General features: G+C 39.6%; 1 protein-coding gene across 1 annotated transcript in view; it reads right to left on the bottom strand.

Annotated features, from left to right (window-relative positions):
- The window catches only part of LOC140543649 (testican-2-like), a 41,593-nt gene extending 18,619 nt beyond the window's left edge, over nucleotides 1-22,974 (bottom strand). The window contains exons 1-3 of the mRNA XM_072666761.1: nucleotides 22,615-22,974; nucleotides 2,973-2,981; nucleotides 2,292-2,337 (exon numbers count right to left, since the gene is read on the bottom strand). Of these exons, the coding sequence (XP_072522862.1) occupies nucleotides 2,292-2,337; nucleotides 2,973-2,981; nucleotides 22,615-22,803 (244 nt within the window). The 5' untranslated portion in view covers nucleotides 22,804-22,974. The remainder of the gene's footprint in view (nucleotides 1-2,291; nucleotides 2,338-2,972; nucleotides 2,982-22,614) is intronic.
- Between the last annotated feature and the right edge of the window lie 328 nt (nucleotides 22,975-23,302).

The raw sequence follows: 23,302 nt of genomic DNA, 5'->3' as shown, positions 1-23,302 counted from the left end.
TAAACCAGGCAGGGGCTATAATTAGGTTTGGATCGCGATGTGTAATTGGTGGTCCCTCATTAAATCATTAGGACCGTTTTGAAGAGCATGGGACTAAATTTCACACTGCTTTCCTATGATAAAGCATTTAAGAATAAAATGACTGTGACTAAAACCAAACAAAAGATGGATAGTGGTAATGCTACAACAGTGTGCCAGATGGTCACATGTTAGATGTTTTTAAAAAAATACTGAGCTATTTGTTTGACAATTTAAACAAATATGTGGCTTTGTGAGGTTCAAAATTGAGCTTCTCTATGTTGAAAAAAAAGATTTTATCAAATAAAATGCGCCTAAATCACTTAAGCTGTTCTAAAAGATATTTTGTAATATGCAAGTTTAATAGTTGACCTAGCTCTGACTGTCTCTGCTCTCTCTTTCTGATTTCTCTCTGTCTTTTAACTCTGCTGAAGAGGGAGGTGACACTTGCACTGCAGAAGCAGATCCTTAGGGGCGCTGATTAATGCTGTACAGCTGAGCAGAGGATGCTCCTGTCTCACAGACACATTAGCTATTCTCACTGATCTGAGAACTGAGGGAGACATGGGTTAAAAGCAAAAGGAGTGCTGTTCATCCTCAGGCTCTGTAAGCCCACATGGACTCTGAGAAATTGAGTGGGTTGGTGGCCACAGACTGTAGTGTTCTACACTAATAATCTAGCTATTATTGTTGCTGTTTATGCTCCTTATTGCACCACTGTAGATTACAATCAGCTAAGCTTTTAGTGGAGTGGTTGGAAAAAAACAGAAACTGTTATTTCCGGTAGGATTTAAATAATATGCTTGAACACCACTCGAATGATGGTGCTTTGTTTGTGTGATTGTATCACACAATTATGAGCAATATCTGCTGAATAAAACTCAAATGACTAACTGCAACATGTAGGATTCACCATTAGTTTCTCCTTGCCTCCAGCACTTGGAAAAAACACTGCAATAAACAGCCAAGCTGGCATTCTGGGCTCCTCTACAACACGAGATAGTGTACAAAGTTTTTGTGGTCATTTAAAAGCTGAAGTTAATTTCCAAGCAACTTTTAGATTTGTGTTAGATGGACTTCAGAGTATTCTAAAAATGAATGCAGATTTTTTTAGCCCTTGCAGTTATCAATAACAAACACACTGTCAGTTCCAATCTTAAATTATTTGTCATAGTCAATTAAAAAATTATTATATATTATTTTATTATTTTTAATTATTACTATATTATTTTTAAAAGTGTGTTCTTAAGCAGAAGAAGGGATATTTTATAATGATTTGAATTTGTGCATACAGTCTTGATTAGTGAAAAGAAAAAAATGTTTTATATTGGTATTTTTGACAGCAAATACAAAATAGTAGTATAGACTTAGACTGAAGTATAAACAGTTAAAGCGAGTTGGGGGGGGGGGATTTTGTTCTTCTGCAAGAACACCAAAGGTTGATTCACTAACATATAATTTTATTACTATTATTACATTAATAATACTGCTAATAATATAAGCAACATAATTTTTCTGGTAATTTTCAGACGGCCCCTGGCACTTAAACAGATATAATGTATCACACAAGTTGTAGCTTCATCTTTCTGAACTAAAAGAACACAGTAAGTATTTAGTTCAGTAAAAGTTGTGGGTGGAGTATACTGGCCTTTTTCATTTGTCCGTGTAACTGAACTAATAAAGGAATAGAAACACAATGTCACACAAACTTTTCTCATGTGATTTTTCTAGAGACCTGAAACCTGTCGCTGCAGCCTGGGAACATCAATTCAAATCAGTTCAAATGCATTTATATAGTGCTTTTCACAGCGGATGTTGTCACAAAGCAGCTTTGCAGAGCCGCTTTTGAGCAAACCAATGGTGACCAAAAATCCCTCAGAGCAAGAGGAAGAAACCTTGAGAGGGACCAAGATTTAAAGGACAAACACATCCTCCTCTGTTACACACCAGATAGCACAACAAATAACAGCAAGTCTATCTACAAGAAATATTTTTTATAAAAAATACAACTATGGTATGGAGAACTGTGATTAATGTGAGAACAAACCATGAAATCCTAAGAAAAGTGAGAAAAATCCTAGAATTTGCATGGCACCATATACATGATATTTTGTACAGGCATGATATTGCCATTTGTAGAACAATCTGTAATGCACAATAAAGGGGCTATTAACATAGGATATCCACTCCCTCACCCAGCTGTTCTAATCCTAAGACACAGTGAAAGCAGTAGGCTACAACATATGGACTCTATAAAACAGTGCTATACTCACTTTCCTCAGAACCCTGGGGATCTTCCACAGTTCGGACATAGTCATCCTAAAGAAGAAATAAATACTGCGTGTGATAGACTGCATGTGTAAATTGAAATGCATCACAACATCCTTTGTTTTGATGATAAAGGTGTAAGTAACAAATCATTAAAGTACATTGTATTACAATCATAAGATCATAACAAATTAACTTGTGCCTGTCACCATGGGAACACAGATCACAACTTGACGCAAGTTCACACCCACGGGAACAGAACCAGTGGAAACTCACTCAATCTGTGCAACACACTCAGTGACTAAAAGAGAAGGGGAGTCAGCGTACTGCAGATCTGCTTCACTTAGATACATGCATTATTTGATGGCTTCGGCCTAATTCAGTCAACGACCATGTATATCTAGGCCTATAGCTTACTGCACTGTCAAAAAACATAACTTACAACTATACAGGTACAATGCACTGACCTCTATTCTATGATGAAAAATTCTCTATCATCCATGAGCATAAGGTAAATGAAACAGTAAGTACTAAAAGTTCAAAGACTAATGATCTAGAGACACCAAAGATTTAGTTTGAACCAATTGTATATTCAAGTCCAATTTGCTCTAGGTGGAGCAACCCCCCCACCCTTAAAAGACAAAGACATCACAGCGTAAATGACAAAATTAGAAATGGTTTCCTACCTCCACTTCCTTCAGTGGTGGGAGGGAGAGCAGGAGCAAGGGGCGGGAAAGGGAAAAAAGGAAGAGAGGGAGAGTTAAATGTTAGTAAAAGGCACATCAGAGAGCACAAATCGTTTTCTATTTCATGCACATGTGTAAGGAATTGTGGCTTAATTGTGTTTTTATCACACACTTTGTGCTTGAGGAAGATAGATGAGTACATGTGTGCGTTCCAAAGGCTACACATAAAGAAAGATTATTAGAGCAGATCACGATAAGCTACAGCTGATGAAAGCTGGCTGGGCTCCCGCTGAGTTAGAAGAGCGCTCTCTGCTCTGCTATCATTGTGTTAAAAGGCTGAATTTGATTTGATTTGTGCCTGAAGCTGAACAGCACTCACGTATTTTATGTCTTATTTGTTAGTGGAATTTCTGAAGAACAGAGGTTCACCTAGTCTTGTACATCCATTCTGAAACTCATGAGACTCATTTTCTGTTGATTTTCTCAGTCTGGCACTTCTCGGTTATGATCATTGTGGAAGAAGTGCAGTTTCTGAACACTTGATGACCTTAAACGGCATCCTACTTGGAAGCCCCACATTCACCCCAATTATATTATTTTGCATGCAAGAATGGAAATAATGAATAATTCATCTTGAGGAGGAAAACATTCATTTGGTAAGAATATCTCAGGTTTTAGTCTGAAAACAAACAAACCACAAAAAACTACATACTCAGGGCGACTACTTCTACTGTTTATATTATTTCACAACCAACCCACACACTATACAACCTGGCACAGAATGGCTGTGACTCCACACTCTTAAAAATAAAAAGCTGCTACAAATGGTACTTCAAGCAATGCCATAGAAGAACCATTTTTGTAAAATCACTTGATGTCTTGATTATGTATTGCATTGGCCAAATTTCAGCCAAAATATCAGAGCGGCAACTGGTCAATCTATCCCTAACAGCCAATCCTGAGAGACAACCAGATCATGATTATGAAACCTTTGCGTAAGGCTCCACGGGCACAGGACACTGCCGTTCTTTGTTCAACCCCTTTAAAGTCAGAGTCGTACTCCGCTCTGTGTGCAGACTCACTCAAACTCATATTTGTAGAATGTGTAAAAGTAATGTGTCTCTTGATGAGAGTAAATACTTTTATACACCCTCATCACTGATACCCCTCCATCCAGTCTATCATTCAGATCAGCGAATATCGGAACACAGCTGAACTAGCAAACACTGCTAACCACACAAAACAGCAAATAGTGTAGACCACACTCAACCATGACCAAATGTACAACAGCAACAGTCAGAAAGCTACAGGAACCACATCCAAAGTCATTAGAGTTTTAGGGCTAGATAGGTAGTCCTTTTCGGGCCCTGTCATTGTGTTCCCTCTCAACTCTACAGTGCAGCTCTGCACTGAAATTCTTGATCGGCATCAGCAATCGACCAATCATGCTAAACAGCTATTGGTATCGGACCCAGAAACACTGTCAGTCCATCTCTGGTCTTCATCATAACCTTTTAAAAGGTTTTTCACACTCCTCTCTATTACAAACATGGTTCTTTGTGGAAACAATAGTGCCTCTATGGTATCGCTTCTCCGAAGTCTCATACAACTTGGTAAAAGTGTTTCTGGCTTAACCTTTTGTTATTCAATTATTATTCCATTCGTTTTAAGTTGTATTCAACCAGGTCATGTGAAGTAAAACAAAACAGAAAGCAGCAATTTTACAACAATGAAACCTCACTAATATCATATTAATTATAACAGAAAGTGACAAATCTCAGTGTTAATACTTAGTGACATTCTGACCCCTTTCTGTGCAGAACAGGTGTGCTAAAAACATTAAAACACAAAGAAAATGACTGAACATACGTTCCCTCTCAGGGTTGATCCATTCTTAGTAAATAGCAAATGCTCTGCACCTCTCACACTCCTTCTTTATTTTACACTACAAATGCACAGTGCCAAAGCAAACATAGCTCCACTTGTTCAGTTTAGCACCTAACGTGTAAATAATGTGTAATGTGCCCTTCAGTGAGCATACATTCCCTTATGCTTAGCGAAGATGTGAGATATGAGGTGCAATGTAGCTGGCGAGCAGTGTTTGTCCCTGCATCATTCTGAGTCAGACAAGTAGGCCTATAGTTCAGTCATTATAAGAACAAATCCCTGCACCTTCAAAACATCACCTTTTGAAGGAGAGGAGTAAGATGTCACAACAAAATTCACAGCATAGTTCCAGCTCTTCAAGGTCTTACGGGAGAGACCAATGATCAATAACATGCACAAATATACACAATGCTGTTTCAGACCAGATTCTAAGTGTTAAGTGCTACGTTGCTATGCGTGTGTGTGTGCCCAGACATGCCTGCTGTGACTGGGAAAGAGGTAAGGTGGGGGTTAAGGGCGCTCAGTTCTTCATGGTAGTAGGTCCCGAGGGTCTAGGGATTCATAGCAACAAACATCACCCCGGCAGACGTGCCAGAGCAGCACAAGCTTAGCCGCTGTAGAGCAGGATGCTTCAGTTAATGGAGCATGACTGTCCAGATGCTGCTCTGGCCCTCCAGGGCCTGCGTTAACACTAGCACTAATGCTAGGCTGCTCGTGGTTGGACACAAGCCTGACTGAAACACTTTAGCTAGGACCTGCGGCAGCACACACCACGTGCTGTGCCCTTGAGATTATACCATTCTTTTTAACTACGTCTTATCAGACATGAATGTATTCTTCAAGGACACACACAGTTGGATGGATGGCACTAACCTATCTCCATAAACACATTATCTCCCCTACCTTGAAGGACACGTCCTCTACAGAGCCAAATCCACAGCACATACACACATATACGCACATGTATACAGGCCTGATAAGGGCAATACAGGCGTTTACTCTACTCTCATCAGGTAGGTTAGAAACAACACACGCTTCAATCTACTGAATAACGGCATTAATAAACAAGATCAGACAGCATTTGTAACATGCATGACTCGTGGGCGCTCAGAGCTGCGCCCTCACAATGGAACCATTTCTGTTTCTATTCATGTTGGTGTCTCTTGTGTCCCTGCTTAGTGTAAGTGGAGCGTGACCTACTGGGAGACGCTGAGGAAATTCAGCCTGGTCCACATTTGCATCTGTAAGCCGCAGTGGTCCAGCACATGCATTCAAATAGCACAGGAGCACACGTTTCATACACTTAAAGCTTTCAACAATCAAGGCAATCTATCAAGCCACAAATTAAGTCTATCAATTTGCCGTTTGCCTAGCGTCGTACCTTTGACTGCAGAGCGATTTCTGTAGTCGGATCACATGCAGGAAGAGGTACGGAAACTGGTTAGAATTTCAAAAGACCATTCATACGGCACTGGCAGGCAAGTGTCATTCAGAGCAGAGGCTATTCCGATGGATTCTGATGTGACAGATACCGATGACAGACAACAGACAAAAACACAGCACATTAGGGTACTCACTAGCACCTTTATTAGGTAATTATTAGGATATTCTCTGTGAAACAGACTGCATAAGTTTGCCAAAGGAATAATGAGGAAAATATGCCACGTGTATTAATGGAAGTATAGATAAAATGGCTGCCTTTTTAAAATAAGTAAATAAGAAAGCTGCATGTGAAGTGAAGCTCTTTTTATTTTGCTTCCAGCTAGTGATTATTTTCATTATGGATTTATTATTTTCTCTATTATTCAATTAATTAGTTGTTTTTACAATTCTGAAAATAGTCAAAACAAATTGATGGGATTAAGCAAAGATAACAGATATACAGGATAACCACAGTGTAACTCAACAGCAGTCTACTGCTGCAATTCTAGTCTATTTGTTAATTCATCATAAAAGCTGGACACTATGACAAGAACAACTGCCAGATTCAGATAATGACAAAAAGTTAAAAAAAACGTCAAGAACGGAGATAAAAGGTTTTGGCTTGACAGCAATGATACAGGTAATTTTTTTGTAAATGAAAGTACAAATTCAAAGCTACCACTCAGGCTCACTGTCTCTTAAACACTTACATAAGCACCCAATACATTTTCAGCACCTTCTTTTCTTGCTGTTACTGACAGTTTCACTATGACATTTTTTCTCATAGTGACCAGCTAAATGAGACATGATTGACAGAATGATGATCCAACAGTTTCCTGTATTAAAAAGCCAGCCAATGAAATGCAACATTTGACAAATTGCTCTGCAGTCCAGAGAAACTGTCACTCTTTAAGATCAAAGGTGCCTTTCTATCTGGAGGGGCATTGAGCACATTTCCCCCAATGCCTTTTCTGCAGTGATCTGCAAAACACTGCTTTGTACTGTTGTTAGCAATGCACCACAGCTAAAGTATGAATATAGTGCAGCCTTCATATCACAAACAATCGACCAAGGTGAGAAAAAACAGCTCTGCTGTAGTATGCCATTATTCTCATATCATCATGACCAAACCCTATACATTGGAAAAAAAATTCAAGTAAAAAAGTTTTGCCTGATTGTGACAAAATGTATCATATAGTTAGAGCTGATTATTTGGTGCAAAGAGCAGTGTGAGCTTTGAAAAGAAAGAGAAAGAAAGGAGGAAAAATTAAAAGTCTAGTTCCTCTGGTGCAGAATGCTGCGGACTGGCAGGGTCGGAACATTGTGTCTCTTCGTCCTACAGCTTTCTAAATGAGAGAGTAATGGCACAGGCCCACTGCTGTTTCATCCACTTACAAATGCATTAAGAGCACCTTGAAGACAAGAACTACATATCACTCAGACTAGACCCACAATACACATGCTGTGAAGGCTGCCTTTTCACTCTGCAGCCAGCCTTGATTTCATACTGCGTCGATTTCAAAGAGCACTCTCAGCTAACTTCCCTTTAAATGAAAGGGTTTTGCCTCATGTTAAACGGATGGACTCAAGTCCAAGATAAATTTTTTAGCTTTGAATTTTGTTCCTGTCCTAAAACCCCTTATACTCTAAGGGCTATGGACCCGCTTGTTAGTTCAGTTCCTCATTCTCACAACTACCTTACTGCACCAATGAAGTACAGAATAACTCAAACACATTTTTTTTCATCTATCCCATGTACAAATGCTGGTTCAGCTGAAGAAAAATTCTAAAGTTGGTGTGTAACTTCCTCGCACAAAGTAAGAGAACCCAACCCAAAGAAAACAGTCTATGATGTAGACAGTGTATGATGGTTAACAGAGTTGTAGCATCCCCATAAAATAAACTAACAGAAATAGATGTGTAAAACTGCAGAGAATTAATTGAAATATTAAATACAACAGAAAACAAAGCCCCAGATCTACACTGTTAAAAGTATAAGATCCTCTGTCACGCCCGCGCCACTGCGCCCGCCCCAGGGGTGGTCCCGGGACGGGGCTCACTGGCGATCATGAACCATATCACAATCATGTCATGTTTAGTCAAGTGAAGGACTTTTATGTTGAATGGGACTTTTGGGTTGACACCCCTCGTTGCCATTTTGGTTTCTGATTATGTTTGTCATGTGACTATTCTTTGTTTGTTTAATGTGTTACACCTGTGGGCTGGTGTATTTAAGCAGGGCTAGTGCCAGCTGCTGGTTGCCGGGAATTACTCTTAGTGCGCCGCATGCACCCAGGTTATTGAGTTTCACGGCAGAGACTCAGGATTCACTGGTCTAGTCTGTAGAGTCCATCCTTGTACAGAGGAATCTCAGGAGTCTCAGGGTCCATTAGGGAGCTACTGCAGGTCTGCGGCGATCTCTCGCCAAGCTTCATAGGTTCAGCGAGCTTGGGTCCAGGAGCTCCGGGAGTGAGCGACTCTCCAGCTCGTTTCAGCAGTTAGCTCTGGGTTCTTTAAAGACCGTACACTTTTAACAGTGTACAGTACAATATTTGTTTGACAATCACATCATATCACAACTTCAGTTACAACAATTCTACTACAGGGGATTTGGTCCATGAAAATAAGAAAAGGCTGACAGGAGATTACATTTAGAGGACACTATTAGAGCTGGTCAAAACCAACACAAACAACCTCAGTAGGTTTTTCCAGCTGACTAAATGAACAGTAATAAACAGTTCAAATCATTTTGTCATCATCTTTTTCATTCCTCATGAAACTGTGGTATTTCAATTCCCATTAAAAAATAGGTTCAGAATTTAATTTTGACAACACCTTCGGACTGGTGTATTGAGCTGTATTTTACACCTTCATCTGCTGAGGCTTTATGTGCTGGGTGACAATTCTAGTATTTTCTGCAGGCAGGTTGGTGAGGTGTGATGGTGGGTGGAGTGTGATGGTAGTTTAGGGGTCAGGGAACTTGGCCATGACTCAAGATGCTCATGGCACCGAAACCAGCTGATGAATACTGCCACAGTACCCTTGAAGAAGGTTGCTTAACAAAGTTGCTTCAGGTGGGGCTGTCCCTGCATTTGGCAAAGTCTCCTTGGGCAAAAGCAATCAGCTAAGATGATTAAACGTAAATGTGTCAGGTGCCCTGAGGTTGAAGAAATAAAGAAAAGAGCAAGCTGCTGGACGACTCCTGTCAACCTCCCTGAGAACAGCAGAGTCAGCATTGTGCCTCGAGGAAAACACTAACATTTAAGACAAGATCATCTGGTCTCATGAAAAAGACTATTCACTCTGATGATAACAAGGATTTTTCAGAATCATTTTTCTTTCAAAAGCAAGGAACAAATGAACTCCTCGGGGCAAAGAACTCTGAGTCTCTTCTTTTCCTTCTCCATCTCTGTATAAAAAAATATACTCAAGAAGAAGACAAAAAAACAACTGATCTTGGGGAAACTGGATTAGAAAAGGCATTATGTCCAAATTTATTCAGGTTTGATACTCAAAGCCAACACATTTGCAGAGTATGACTATAAGACTTCAAAACAGCACAATACCTGAAGACTCAGCAGACTGCCCACATTGTCATTCTGAGATTATATCTCTGTGAACTCCATGAAAGGAGGGATTAAATTATTCCCTGCTATCTGAAACCAAATCTGACATATGAGAGGATTTGAAATGAAACCGCTCTGAATCCCCTGATCTGAGCACTCCACACGGCACCACATCACAGGCGGCTCAGTGTTCTCGCAACACTCCAGGAATCAACAATAACGAGACAATAAAGGCTTGTAAAATCAAAAGGTTGCAAGAAAAATGAAGTGGTGACTCGTGGGGAGCAGTGTAATGACTTCAACCTGCAAATTCTGACTGCAGGTAAACCTGTCATGACTTATGAATAACCCATGACAACGGCTTTTACAAAGCCTTGAAACACACACAGCCTATAGTCTCACTTGAATAAGATCTCACCACTACTGGCACTGGAATGTACGTTTTTACTGACAGAATGGGTTTACAAAATATCAAAATCACCATGACAGGAAGTAAATGGGGATTTGCCCTAAAAACAAGCAAAGACTGTTAAGTGATGAGATTAACAAGGAAATACCAGAACTGGTGTATAAATAAATAAATGTAAAAATATCCTGCTGATTTACCAGCTGATTGAATTTTAGTTCACACCGGAATTAATCTGACTACTTGATTGTGTACAACACAAACCATTTTGCCCTGCTATCTCTATTTCCATTTGTTATAAAACTGTGGATATTCAATTTGTACTGCTGTGTCTCTCTTGAAAGGGCCATATGAGCCCCAAATGAGATTGTGATGCTCTGTCTGAACTGAGGGAGAAAAAGCCATCAGTGGCTCAGTCCAGTCCCTCCCAGCATGGGACACGGCTGATTAAGGTCATTTCAATAGAGCCGCTCTGCATATCCATTAGCGTCTCTCTGTGCTGAAATAACAAACTCTCTCTCTATCTATCTCTCTAAGCCACACCAACACCTGGAATTGGAATGGACCATCAAAGATGCACAATATGCTTCTCCACTGGGATCTGACATAAACTGTCAAATGATGCAGTACACACTAAAATAGAGCAGAATAAACTGAAAGGCATTATGTGGGGATGTTTACACTAAGCCAGTGTAAAGGAGAGATGGCAGAGAGCCCTAGGGTTAACTTTAGAAGTATTATTATATTTATTTATTTATTTGTTGTTGTTGTTATTGTGGTTGTTGTTATTGTTATTATCATTTAAATCCAATTACATAGTTACACCTTAATTTACAGTTACAAAATTAATTGCATATATTAGGGGTGTAACAATACATGTATTCATACAAAATCGTCATGGTACTGACGTCATGGTTTGATGCAAGCAGTACACAGTAAGCTATTGATAGTGCCCTCATGGTGGACAACGATTTCTGAACGAAATGCATAACCAAAGTTCACAAGCTGTTAGCAAATATTGCATTTGCATGGTACTGTGGGAATTTATTGAGAATGTAAAGAACATTTTAAATGTTTAAAGAACCTTCAGCTGATTTAAGGTTTCTACACCATTCTAAAGGTTCTTCACACTCACAAGTATCTTTTACAAACACTGGGCCCTATTTACTAACCGTTTTTCGGAAGACATTTTGTCCTAAAACCAACTTTAAGATTCAAACTTTAAAAGCAAGTTAAAGATTCTGACATTCACCAGCGTTTTGTTTATTTGGGATTTGTTAAATTAACGAGGACAATGGGATTCATTATGATTATTAGAGCAATGCTGTGAAGCATGAATCTAAAGACTTTTTGTTGGGACAAAGATGTCTCAAGAATACATTTAAGAAAATGATAAATGTTAAAATAGAAAGTTAATAGTGAAGGAGGCTTATTGCTCTTTATGGAACCAAAAGTGGTTCCTAAATAGAACTGCTCAAAGAAACCCTTGTATCACCTTTAATTTTAAGAGTGTGACCAGATGAGACTTAGCTTTACTTTCCCAGTAAAAAGCACATCAATACACACGCAAAGGCCATTTTACACTCTGTAACTGACTCGAAACATGGTTTCTCCCATAGAGATGAAAACGAGTGTGATGGTACCACACATAGTGAGAAACACTGCAGCAGGCACAGGATACAGCACCTTGTCCGACCTTTGTAGTATTAGCAGTTATGTCCATGTTTTTCTGGCAGTTGAGCAGTGTCGAGCAGTGAGGGCACTCGTTCACCAGTACATTACACTGCATAAGGAATGGAAAGCTATTTGAGAGTATGTTTATGCTAGGGATGCACCGATCCGATACTAGGATCAGATATTGGTCCCGATAATGACAAAATTAACCAAACCCGATTCCTGCATTGACAGTATTCTAGGCTTCCTAACTCAGGAGCAGAATAACCTACAGACATGTGCCTGTAATGGAGGACAGCCACAGCTTCCAGAACTGAAACATGGGTGGTTGTACATAATGTATTGATCTATGTTGTAAAGGAGCCCACAATGCCAACTTGGCTATGTATTGTTTTACTTTACTGTAGTGTTAGGGGATGGGGAAATTAATGGTCAGCAATTGCTCATTTTAGTAGTATTCAGCAGATAGTGCTTATGGAAAATGAGTAAAAACTTACTTTCTAGTACAGTCATCAACACAGCAATCATAGTTTGCACCTTCCTCCTACAAATACAACTATGGCATCGATTTAAAAGTGTAGAGTCTGCACAAACCAAGCATAAGAAGAGGCGTTTGAATTTTCTATACTCCATAGGGAGTTGCCAGGGTTAACTCACTCATTTGAACTGCAGGCAGCATCTTCCCTGACCCTGTAAGAGCAGGTATATAAGCACAAGCAGCTTTCTCAAATCTGAAAGCAAATGCTGGCAGCAGCAGTAGCTTGTGCAGGAGGGCAGTCCAAGGTGGGACAGCCACAGCGCCCCGGGCAAGAGCACTTAGCAGGAGTTCCGCTATTTGCCGGGCGAATATGCAGCAGGACAAACAGTGCTGCCAGCAACTCATCAACCCTGCGTCCCTAGTGAAAGTATTTATATACTGCAGTTGGCACTGCGCTACTGTAAAGTTGAGCGCAGCAGTAAGCAGGGCACCATGACGGGGGAAGCTGGAAAAGGCCAGGTGCGGTTAGCAGATGATTCATTAAGAATTAAGTACCATGATGAGGTGGGAGAGCGTGCCCGCTGATACGTGGCCTCCAAAAGTCTCCCACGGCAGCTCTCATTAATACATGAACACGATGTATGATTTAATCAATGTTTTGTGAATAGTTGATTGAATTTCAGCTCCAGAACTATCAGGTGATCCAGGACCACCATTCCAGAACCCGATCTCAACAAATCACCACATTCTAGATCTGTATTGAGCGATTTGATTTCCCAGCGTCTGCTTATGAACTGCAAGCTATGCATTACACAGAGAACACGCTGTCCCACCGCTAAGAGCTGACTGAGGGCAGCTCAACCTGCAGCTCCTTCTCCATAAAACAGAGAGAAGAGAAAGTCTGAATGACGAGTTCCACAGCTACAGAGCACTTAGATATGGAAATGTGAAAGGATACATGTTGACCTCCCATTCAGCAACTAGTAGTTCTAGGCAATCAATTTTTTTTGTACATCATAGCAAGGATATTTCAGTTTCAGCAATATTTTTTGTGATATTTATGGCCTGTTGGTCACAAATTTGAATCCTGAGTCATGCCGCTTTGCCATCTGTGGCCAAAGTCCAAGAGAGCACAATTGGCCATGCCCTGCGTAGATGGCACTCTTTCCTTTTTCACTCTTAAGTGATGTTGGCTGGCACAGGCATCTGTTAGCTGGTGTGGTGAAGCTGAAGACCTGGTGCTTTCCTCCAAGCGCGTCGGCTGCCCTGAGAACTAACAACCTGTGTTAATTCCTTACCCTACTAGTGTCAAGAGCATTTCTGGAGCTAGGGAGAGTTACAAATGGGCAGTCCCAATTAGGAAGAAAAAGGGAAAGATTCGAGAAACAAATTATCTAAAAAGTGATATATAACAGTTAGTTCATTATCATGGAAGTCTGTGTTAGTTATATATTTAGCTCTTTTATACTTTTTTTTACCCCAATTTAGAAACTAGACGCCCAAGTTGCCCAATTCACTCTCTATCTACCATAATAAGGAGATTTATGGTTATTTATTTCATGATATACATTAAAACAAATAAGAGATCCTAGAAAGAGACAGATGGGCATTTCAGTACAGCATTTTATTTATTTAAAAAATGCGCCAATACTACTGTCATTACACCCATAATAACTACAATAATCAATAGAACTGAATCCAACAGAAATAAAAATGATGAAGAAATCATTTGCAGTTGGAGCTTGTACTTCAGATCTGAAAAGTCCTAAAATGATGTAACCCCAGCATGAATAATGTAGAAAGTGTTCTGCCACGAAAGGATTCACAGCTTCACTAATTATGCAGTTTGACATTTGAGCAGCTCATAAGCAAACACAAGGGCAGAGAGGTCTGTCTTCAAGCTAAACAAAGCCAACACTGATGATTTTCTTATGACCTTTCATCCAAATTAAATTTTGATTATAGGAATGTGAATATTCAGGATTTTTCTGATAATAATAATCACTGGGTAATGAATTTCAATATCTTATCTGTTACACTTAAAACATTATTTTTGTATCGCTCTGTGCTTAGTGCAGAACTACAGCCTCTCCTCCCAGCTGTATCACTTGCACAGTGTCCTATGGAAAACACTGTCCTACTGTCCAATTACACATTAAGCTGAAACTATCCAGCAGCGACTGCTCATTATTTTGCCTGGATGCCATGTATGGCTGCTGTGATTACTTGATCAAGGAGATAAGCCTGCATCACCACACAGTGTGCCAATACAGAGGGGTTTTGGCTCTTTGCTTTCTGCTTTTCTTGTTGATAAGCCCTTAATTGGGACCTGCTTTACTACCTTATCTACAATAGCATCAGCTCCTCTCACACATAATTACATACTTGTAGTACCCATAAGATCCATAAGTCTTCACTTTTTCTATATTATATAAATGCTATATTTTTGTGATCATGCAAAAACCTTCTATGCAAAACGTATTTTATCCATGTTCTTTACATTATGGACAAATGTCATGATAAATGCACCAATAGGAATGCTCAAGAATAAAATCTTTTTACAATGACTAAACACCTCCCATTAATAATCATTTTCCCTGTAAAAATGTAGGAGTAAAGCCTATAAAACCATTTTGGATGTTTTTTGTATGGCAGCCCCAATATATGTGTACATGTGCATTCCAGTATTTTAGTTTATATATATGTGCTTTCTCTGACCTACATTAACTGACATTCAGTACTCGGGCATCTGATATTTATGTTAAAAAACTCTTTTCCATATCCAATATGAATTCTTCTAATGATCTTAGATACAGTAATGATCTTAGAACAGTAGTCTCTAAGGATGCAGACACATATGACCTCCAGAGAACACCAGCTGTATTTTTTACTCTCTGAATACTCTCGCAGATTGTTTATAAAAGGCGCTGGCTTCAACCACAAGACAGCTCATAGCTGTGTGAATTCAGTGACTCTGGATTGCCTTTGTGCACTAATATGACACGTAGTGTGTAGAAGAACAGGCAAATTAGAGCAAGAAGAGACAAACAATGCTGTATGTCAAATAGCTTCCCTATTTTTCTTCTACTAATGAAGATAGAGAAAGACTGAGACTAGCTGGAGTGTAGAGCAGGAAGGTGTAGGATCTATGTGTGTAATTTTTGGATCATGAGTATGCTGCAAGGATTGAGGGTTTGTAAAAGGGCCGAAAAAAAACTCAGAATGCAAAAACACATTTTAATAATAATAATCAAGATTTGACATGCATCATCATATAGTTTATGAGATTTGTAGAGATGTTGGATCCTGTCGTAAAAAGGCTATTTTTTCATAAACGTTTTAAAAATAAGCCACAAGAAACCGGACCAAAAAATTATACAATTAGTGATTTTTTATTTTTTTTTTACAATTTATAAGACAACTGCATTACACACTTTTTATATAGTTAATCACTTGTTACTGGAGGTGTGCCCTCATTATCACGCCCTCCCCCGGGGCGATCCCAGGCCGCCGCCAACAGACCCATATAAGGACTTCCGCCTTGTTTCCGGTTCATTTGTGTTTGATTCATGTTCATGTTTTGCACCTGGGACTGGAAGCATTTAAGAAGCTTCCTGATTGCAACTCACTGCTGTGAATTGATTCTCCACGTGTCGTTGGCATGTCCATGTTGGCTTGTGTTCTAATCTGGTTCTAATCTTGAGCTTGCCTTGTTATCTAGTCAGGCAGCTGGTACCCTTTTCGTTTACTCAGAGCGTGGCTCTAGTTTTCAGTTCTAGTTTTCCCTACATCCCAAGCTAGGCTTGTGGTTTCATTTGTCCCCTTCCCTTGTGTAGATTCTTAGTTCATTCCGGCTCATCCCCTGTTACTCCCTGCTCATCCCAGTCCCAGGTTTGTTGTGTTCGCCACTTAGTTTGTCACCTTACGTTTGTGTTCTAGTTTTTACCATTAGTTTGCTGCACCTTGTTTTCTTTGCACCTTGTTTTGTACTCCCTTTGTGTTCTAAAAAAAACCTTGCTTAGTTCCATCCCTCCGTCTTGTCTGGCCGCACACGCCATGACAAGGTGCAATGATTCATTTTTGATTTAATAGGATACAGTGATGCCTTGATTCAATCATTTTTTGTTTATACAAAAAAAATGTTTATGAGCTAAAATAGTGGCTACTGTTAATATGTAAATGTTTCCATTTATTGTTTATAAGAATATTCAGAATTACACAAACATAATGCTTCATAAAAATGTGCTACCAATGAGCAGCTATATTAACGCAGGACAAGTATATGCTTACTCTGGGCCTGGTCCATACAGCTGGAACTAGTGGCATGAATGACTTATTTACCAAATTCAGTGTCTGGGGTGTCTGGGGATCAGAGGTACAAGTGTATAGGATGCATGAGAGACAAATGACTAGAAAATCAAGAAGGCTTAAGTTGGGATCCAATTCGCCAGCTTCTGATTCAAATGTCCTGTTCCATCTTAAATCTTTAATGGTGAAGTTGTTACATTCTGGCACCTGTAGAGTTTCCAGAATCTAACTGTGGTGTCACTGTAAATGGAACCAAGGTTAGATTGCAGAATCTAAGAAGGCGGAATGGAAAATTCAAATAAGAGGCTGGTGGGTAAGCAGCCAACGTCCTCAAATGCTCTTAGAATAAAGCAACATGTAGCACTGTTTTTGCTGGGCTTAAAGAAGCTGCTGGGTGATTAAGGATAGAAAGCAATACATTTTTTTTTTGTTTTTTTTTTGTATATAAACTTTTGTTTCTAATAATTTTTCACAAAATAATATTTCCGCTTTTATCCATTAGGTTTACTTGGCATCTTTCATGATTTTAATTTGTAATAAACCCAAACATATATATATATATATATATATATATATATATATATATATATATATATATATATATAGTATTTACATTATATATAATTGTCCATTAAATATTTAATTGTCCTTACTTAAATGAGCTCCTGCTGTGGTTTAAAAAAAGTCTATGATTCCTTCCTCAGCCCCTGAAATTTATAAAAGTGCTTTTTGACCCTTTGATTTTTAAAGGCAGAAGCAATGTAGGGGCGGAGAAGATAAGAGTGGTTACTTTCCCATACTGCTATGAGGAGACAGCACAAAGAAAATGCAGATTTGCTATATTAGGGCTGATATACTCCTAAACGCCAAATATAAGCTATTATTAACAACATACTTGTCTCTGTCTGTATAATGGCCTTGGTATTCCTGTGCAAGGCTGCAATTTACAGTAAAGCCAAAGGTTTTTTTGCAGTTGGCTGCAATTACTACAGATCAATGTTAATGTCTTGTGATTGCAGTTTTTGTCAAAAAATGCTGTGTTCTAAAACGTGTAATGTTTCAATTCGTATACAGATGGCTGGAAACATAAACTGTAAAGCACATTTATCTATTTTACTGCTGTTCTTACTGCAGTATGTTAGTGTGACATGGCTCTTAATGTGCTGTGACTGGGCTTACTGTGTTAGGAGTGTAAAAAAAGGTGTCAACTGAAACAGTAGTCATAGCTCATGGATTTCAAACAAGTCACAGCGTTGTTATGATGGCTGACCAGCAGCCATAAATCCTCTCATTTCAACACTATTTCCTCATTCTATAAGAGCTTAATGTCTCACTTACCATAATAAAACCAAGATTTCACAGATGCTCTGCATGTGAACCACACATGACTATAAAGTTACTTTATAAAAAAGTAACTTTTTTAGGAAAAAAAAAAGATCAGTGAAAGCACGGACATTAAGAGGAGACAGAGTTTTACCTGTTCAAGAATATTAATAATTACAAAGTCCAAAGACAAATGTCTGGACAACCTTGAGAAGCAGTAAACCTCTGCAACAAAGCAAACAAACAATCTATTTTTTAGCAACCCCCAATACATGGTTGCTGTCTTTCACTGAAAACAATGAGGCCTGTGCAAACATTTGGACACATTGACACAGGACACAGTCATAGGGCGTGTGTTGGCAAGAATCTGGCAATATGATACGAATCACTCTACAGGGGTTAAGAATCTATATATTGTGATACTGTTAACAAGCTGCATTAAAAAAAATCTAATTTCAGGAAAACTGTTGTAGTATAAAAACCCTCAGATGTAAAAATATGATTAACTAAAAAAGTTATTTTGGTCTAAACACAACACAAAATGAACCTAAAATCTTTGCATGTGAACTACTGATTGAGAATTGATACAGTACTGCAAAAGTAAATATTGAGATACACTGATATATCAATATTTTCTTAGTAAGTAATGCCAATTTGGCTTCTTGGCTGCTGCAAAGCTTGTTTAGGGCTGATTTGCTATTTTAAATAAATAAATAAATAAATAAACACACACACACACACACACACATTTATTTATATATATATATATATATATATATATATATACTTACTAAAGCCTTTGTAAAGGTTACACTGATTAAAATATCTCAATAATTCAATGAAAGCCCTGTGAAAAGTACATTTACATTCAGATTTGCTAAAACATTTGTGTTTTGTTAACTTAGCTACAGAGACTGTGTTTACTACTAACAGTTAAAAAAAGTGACATTTGGGTATTGCACAAAACTGTAAATAAATGCTATGCTTGGATTGTATTATGATGGAAGCAGAGATAATATCTGAAAGACAAAAATTAATTCCCTTGTCTGGAGAAAGCAAAGGCTTAACCTTTGCTATCCAATCGTCTGTGCTTTGGTATTTGTGCTTTAAGATGTTGAAATGAAAATGCATCAAAAAACAACAGAAGGATTACATTCTGTTCTCTTTATGTGGTGAATAGATCAGAGCAGACAACAAGCCACACGTCAAAGTCCCCCAGTTACACGCCTCCTCTGATCCAATAAACACGCTTCCTCTACAAGTGTCATGGCAATAACAGAGTCATCACTGTTGTCAGGAGCAAGTAAAAGATTCAAACAAAAGGAAATTTCTGTTCATAGATGTTAAATAAAATTAGTGCATTGACATGAAGTCCAATCACTCAGAGGAGAATTCATCCTGATACTTAATAAAGCTTTTATATGGCAAATCAGCAGTGCAAGAATCGATTAGTAAGTAGTGACTAAAAATTCAACAGGTGTTGAAGTGGGCGGGGGCAGCTGGGTAAATGAGTCCCAACAGCCTGTGAAAGGACATGAAAGCACACTGCAGTGAGTAAACAGCAGAGACATAATACAGTCCTTCATCTATTCAGCCATTCAGAGAACACTCTTAAAGGGAAATTCTGCTTTTTTAAAAAACATATTTTGCTTGTTGAGGACTAACCAAAGGTATCTACTACATTTTGAATAAACACACAAGTAGTCTCACAATCTGATAGATACCAGGGGTGATGATGTAGGGTTTAAATTTTTACGTATTAAATATCATTTTCAGACACATATCACACATATTTTTGGTTTAATTAGAAATTTTAAAGAAATTTCTAAATTATAGTGTACATTTGGCTGTGTAGGTAATAAAAAGGCCTAACTTTTATGAAAATGCTGGTTTTTCTTCAGTATACTCTGCATGACTGACTATGACTATCTGGCTAAATGTACGCCACCAATGAAGGAGCGAGCCTTCGAATATTCACTGTTCGTCCTACCAAAGTCCAAAAACATTATAGTCAGGAAAGTGCTACAAGTGATTCTCCGACGTTTTGAGAACCAACTAATTTACATGGATCAACCTATTCAATTTGCCTCACTTTTGCTTCACACATTTATATACTGCAATTCTCCTGAGTGTCTCAACTCTGGCTGCTTTTTAAATGAGGCACAGTATAGTGCAAATGATCAGAACAGTGCTCGTTCTTTACAGGGAGAGTAAAAAAGACAACGGGACAAAGAGATGTTGTGATATGGACCTTTAGAAATCTACCAGATAATATCTGCCAAATATCATTCTTTTTTTGTGACATGTTGGCCTATGGACTTCTGGTGAAATCTGGTGAAAATTCCAACACCGTGCAGCCCTCCATAAAACCATAAGAATGTCAGAAGCAGACATCAAGGAAAGAAATACTTGCTTCAAGGAACCAATAGTGTGTCTTCTATGGTATCACTGCAAAGAACCTTTCTTGATGTCTACATCTTTAAAAGATAATGTAATACAGAGATAGGTTACCTGTTCTCAAACATCAAGTACGGCACAGAAAGGCACCTGATCAGTGAGTCTGCCTGTACATCTTCAAACAGCTTGCTCCCATTTTCCCTGCTCTCTCAATAACAGAGGCTCTTGCTTGCAAAGGCAAACACACCAGCACGCCCTTTCTCTTGAGTTATGTGGTTGATGCTCTTATCCCGAGCAGATGATAAACAGTCTGTTGTTCCGTAGACAAACAGAAAACACAGAAGCAGTGCAGTGCCCAAAAAGCAACATGACAGACAGTGATATTCAGCATACATCCAGCCAGTTATCAATTCAATTTTGCCTTGCTGCCCCTCTCAAAATTGAAATACAACTCTGCCCAATTGCCTGACAGGAGCGGAGGTTTTTACCACACTGCACCTGCCCCCACATACAGACCAATTCTGCACAGTCCCCTTTCTCTCTCTTCCTCACCTGTCACCTGGCTCACTCCTGCTCAAGGAGCCTTGCGCAACAAAATAAATAAACAAATACGTGTCTCGCCGCCTCTAACTCAAGTGGACAGCAGCTCCTGGGGGAGCCGCCAAGGCTTCAGCTGTCGTTTTTCTCCCTTCTTTTCAAACACAGTGATTTGGGAGGGGAAATATTGTCTCTGTGAAGGAGGGAGGCAGCCTGGGAGGCAGTGGGTATGCAGCCATGCGTATCCTCATCCTTCCTCTGCTGTAAAACCCATTTTCAATGCAGGCAGAGGTATGAGGCAATCGATAAATATTGATTAAAGAATACAGACACTAGTCAAAGCCCCCCGTTTGAAAGAAGACGTTGCCCGTGTGAAGCAAAAGCTGGCTGTCCCCCTGGACAAACCGAGCCGGCTCGGTTCGATTTAAATGCCGCTGTGTTTGCAATTTCATTAATTCCCAGGGCAATTCTGCAGCCTGTATCCAATTTCCAGCCTCCAGCTTACTATTTTAAATCTGTGTTTTAGAGCTTGAGATTGCTTCTCAGAACCGCACAGCACAATTATTTAAGAGTACTACTATAACACTATAATAAAACCAAATAAATATATGTAAATAATTAAGCTACGTTTATTTTGTTTTGGAAAATGTGACACAGCACATCTGCAAAGATAGAAATACAGGGGCAAATAATACCAAACAATGTTTCTATTCATTAAATTGACCACATGAGAACAACCTGCTGAACAGCAGTTAGCTAGAAGCAGGCTCACTGTTTTCCTCTTTAAGGCTCGGTCTTCTGTACAGGTGCTTCTTTCTCGCCTGTTTTCTGCAATATCCCGCCTTCTTGTGTTAGGATTGGCTAAGACATGTCCACCACCTGCTCCACGATTGGCTAAGCAGGTCATGCTCAGGCGCTAATGGCCAACCCTATCCCGTGTGGGTGGGACTTGTCAAAATACGGGTGGACTATACAGCTATACTAAAATAAATAAATAAATAAATAAATAAATAAATAAATAAATAAATAAAGACAGAAACCCCGCACCATAGCATCCCCTGAACCTGACCTGCCCACTACGAAGACTGCTCACCGTAGATGTGCTTAGAGAGACCCGCTGAACCAAAAGTCTTTTAGGTTTAGTGCTTATTTTCGGCTGCGAGGACAGAGACACGGTCAACATAGTAACTTTCCAGGCTAAAATGACTCCTGAATGTCGTGTAACCCTCCATTCATCCCCCTGCCCAAGTCAAAAAAGCGGTTTCCACTCGAGTGATAACTGGCTAGCATCAGCTAGCGTAGCTATCTATCTATCTATATGAATATCCGCTGTGATAGAAGTAGAAATCGGTTCAAAGGGAATTGGTGGACTCACCTGGGAGCACATTCACAATGTCAAATGTCAAAATTAGGGAAAAGGGAGCGCTCGGTGAATGAAAACACCTTAATGAAGCAGAAAAGTACATTAAACAGTTGCGACGACGGGCTGTCAGACTTCTCCTCGCTGTAACGGTCGGTTTTAGAGAACAGAACGTTTGTCAAGTTTAAATAATAACAGACAGCAAATCTAACTGAAAGCAGCCGCGTTCTGCTGGTCAACGGTGTGTGTGTTTGTGTGTAATGAGGGGGGAAATGCCAACTCACGTCTCTGAAACGGTTCCAGTGCTTTATCTTGCGGCTGTACTGGGATATGGTGGCCAGCCATTGCTCGTCTTCCATGAAATTGCCCGCATTCCCTGCCTCTTTACCGCTCTTGCCATCCGCCTGCGTCGAAGAGCCGACCAAGGTTAGCGCCAGTAGCTGAAGGCACACTAGATTTCTCATCCCGGCCATCGGTGGTGTGATGTGTGTTTGGCAAAAAAGCAAGCCTTTTCTCTCTCGCAGTCTTCCCTTCAGATTAACGCGGCTCGACCAACGGTGAGGAGAGCGATACTGCGATCTCTCCGGCACGAGCACGGCGGCAAGGAGGTGTGAGCACGCGCGCGGGCGCCGGGTTGCGCGTGGAGAGAGAGAGAGAGAGAGAGAGAGAGAGAGAGAGAGAGAGAGAGAGAGAGAGAGAGAGAGAGAGACTGTCCAACTCAACACAAAAGTGAAGAGAGAGAGAGAGAGAGAGAGACTGTCCAACTCAACACAAAAGTGAAGAGAGAGAGAGAGAGAGAGAGAGAGAGAGACTGTCCAACTCAACACAAAAGTGAAGAGAGAGAGAGAGAGAGAGAGAGAGAGAGAGAGACTGTCCAACTCAACACAAAAGTAAAGAGAGAGAGAGAGAGAGAGAGACACTGTCCAACTCAACACAAAAGTGAAGAGAGAGAGAGAGAGAGAGAGAGAGAGA

Source organism: Salminus brasiliensis, chromosome 22 (assembly GCF_030463535.1).
Source record: "Salminus brasiliensis chromosome 22, fSalBra1.hap2, whole genome shotgun sequence".
Classification (NCBI taxonomy): domain Eukaryota; kingdom Metazoa; phylum Chordata; class Actinopteri; order Characiformes; family Bryconidae; genus Salminus; species Salminus brasiliensis.
The sequence above is the reverse complement of the archived record's forward strand: the minus strand, read 5'-3'. Positions and strand labels throughout refer to the sequence as shown.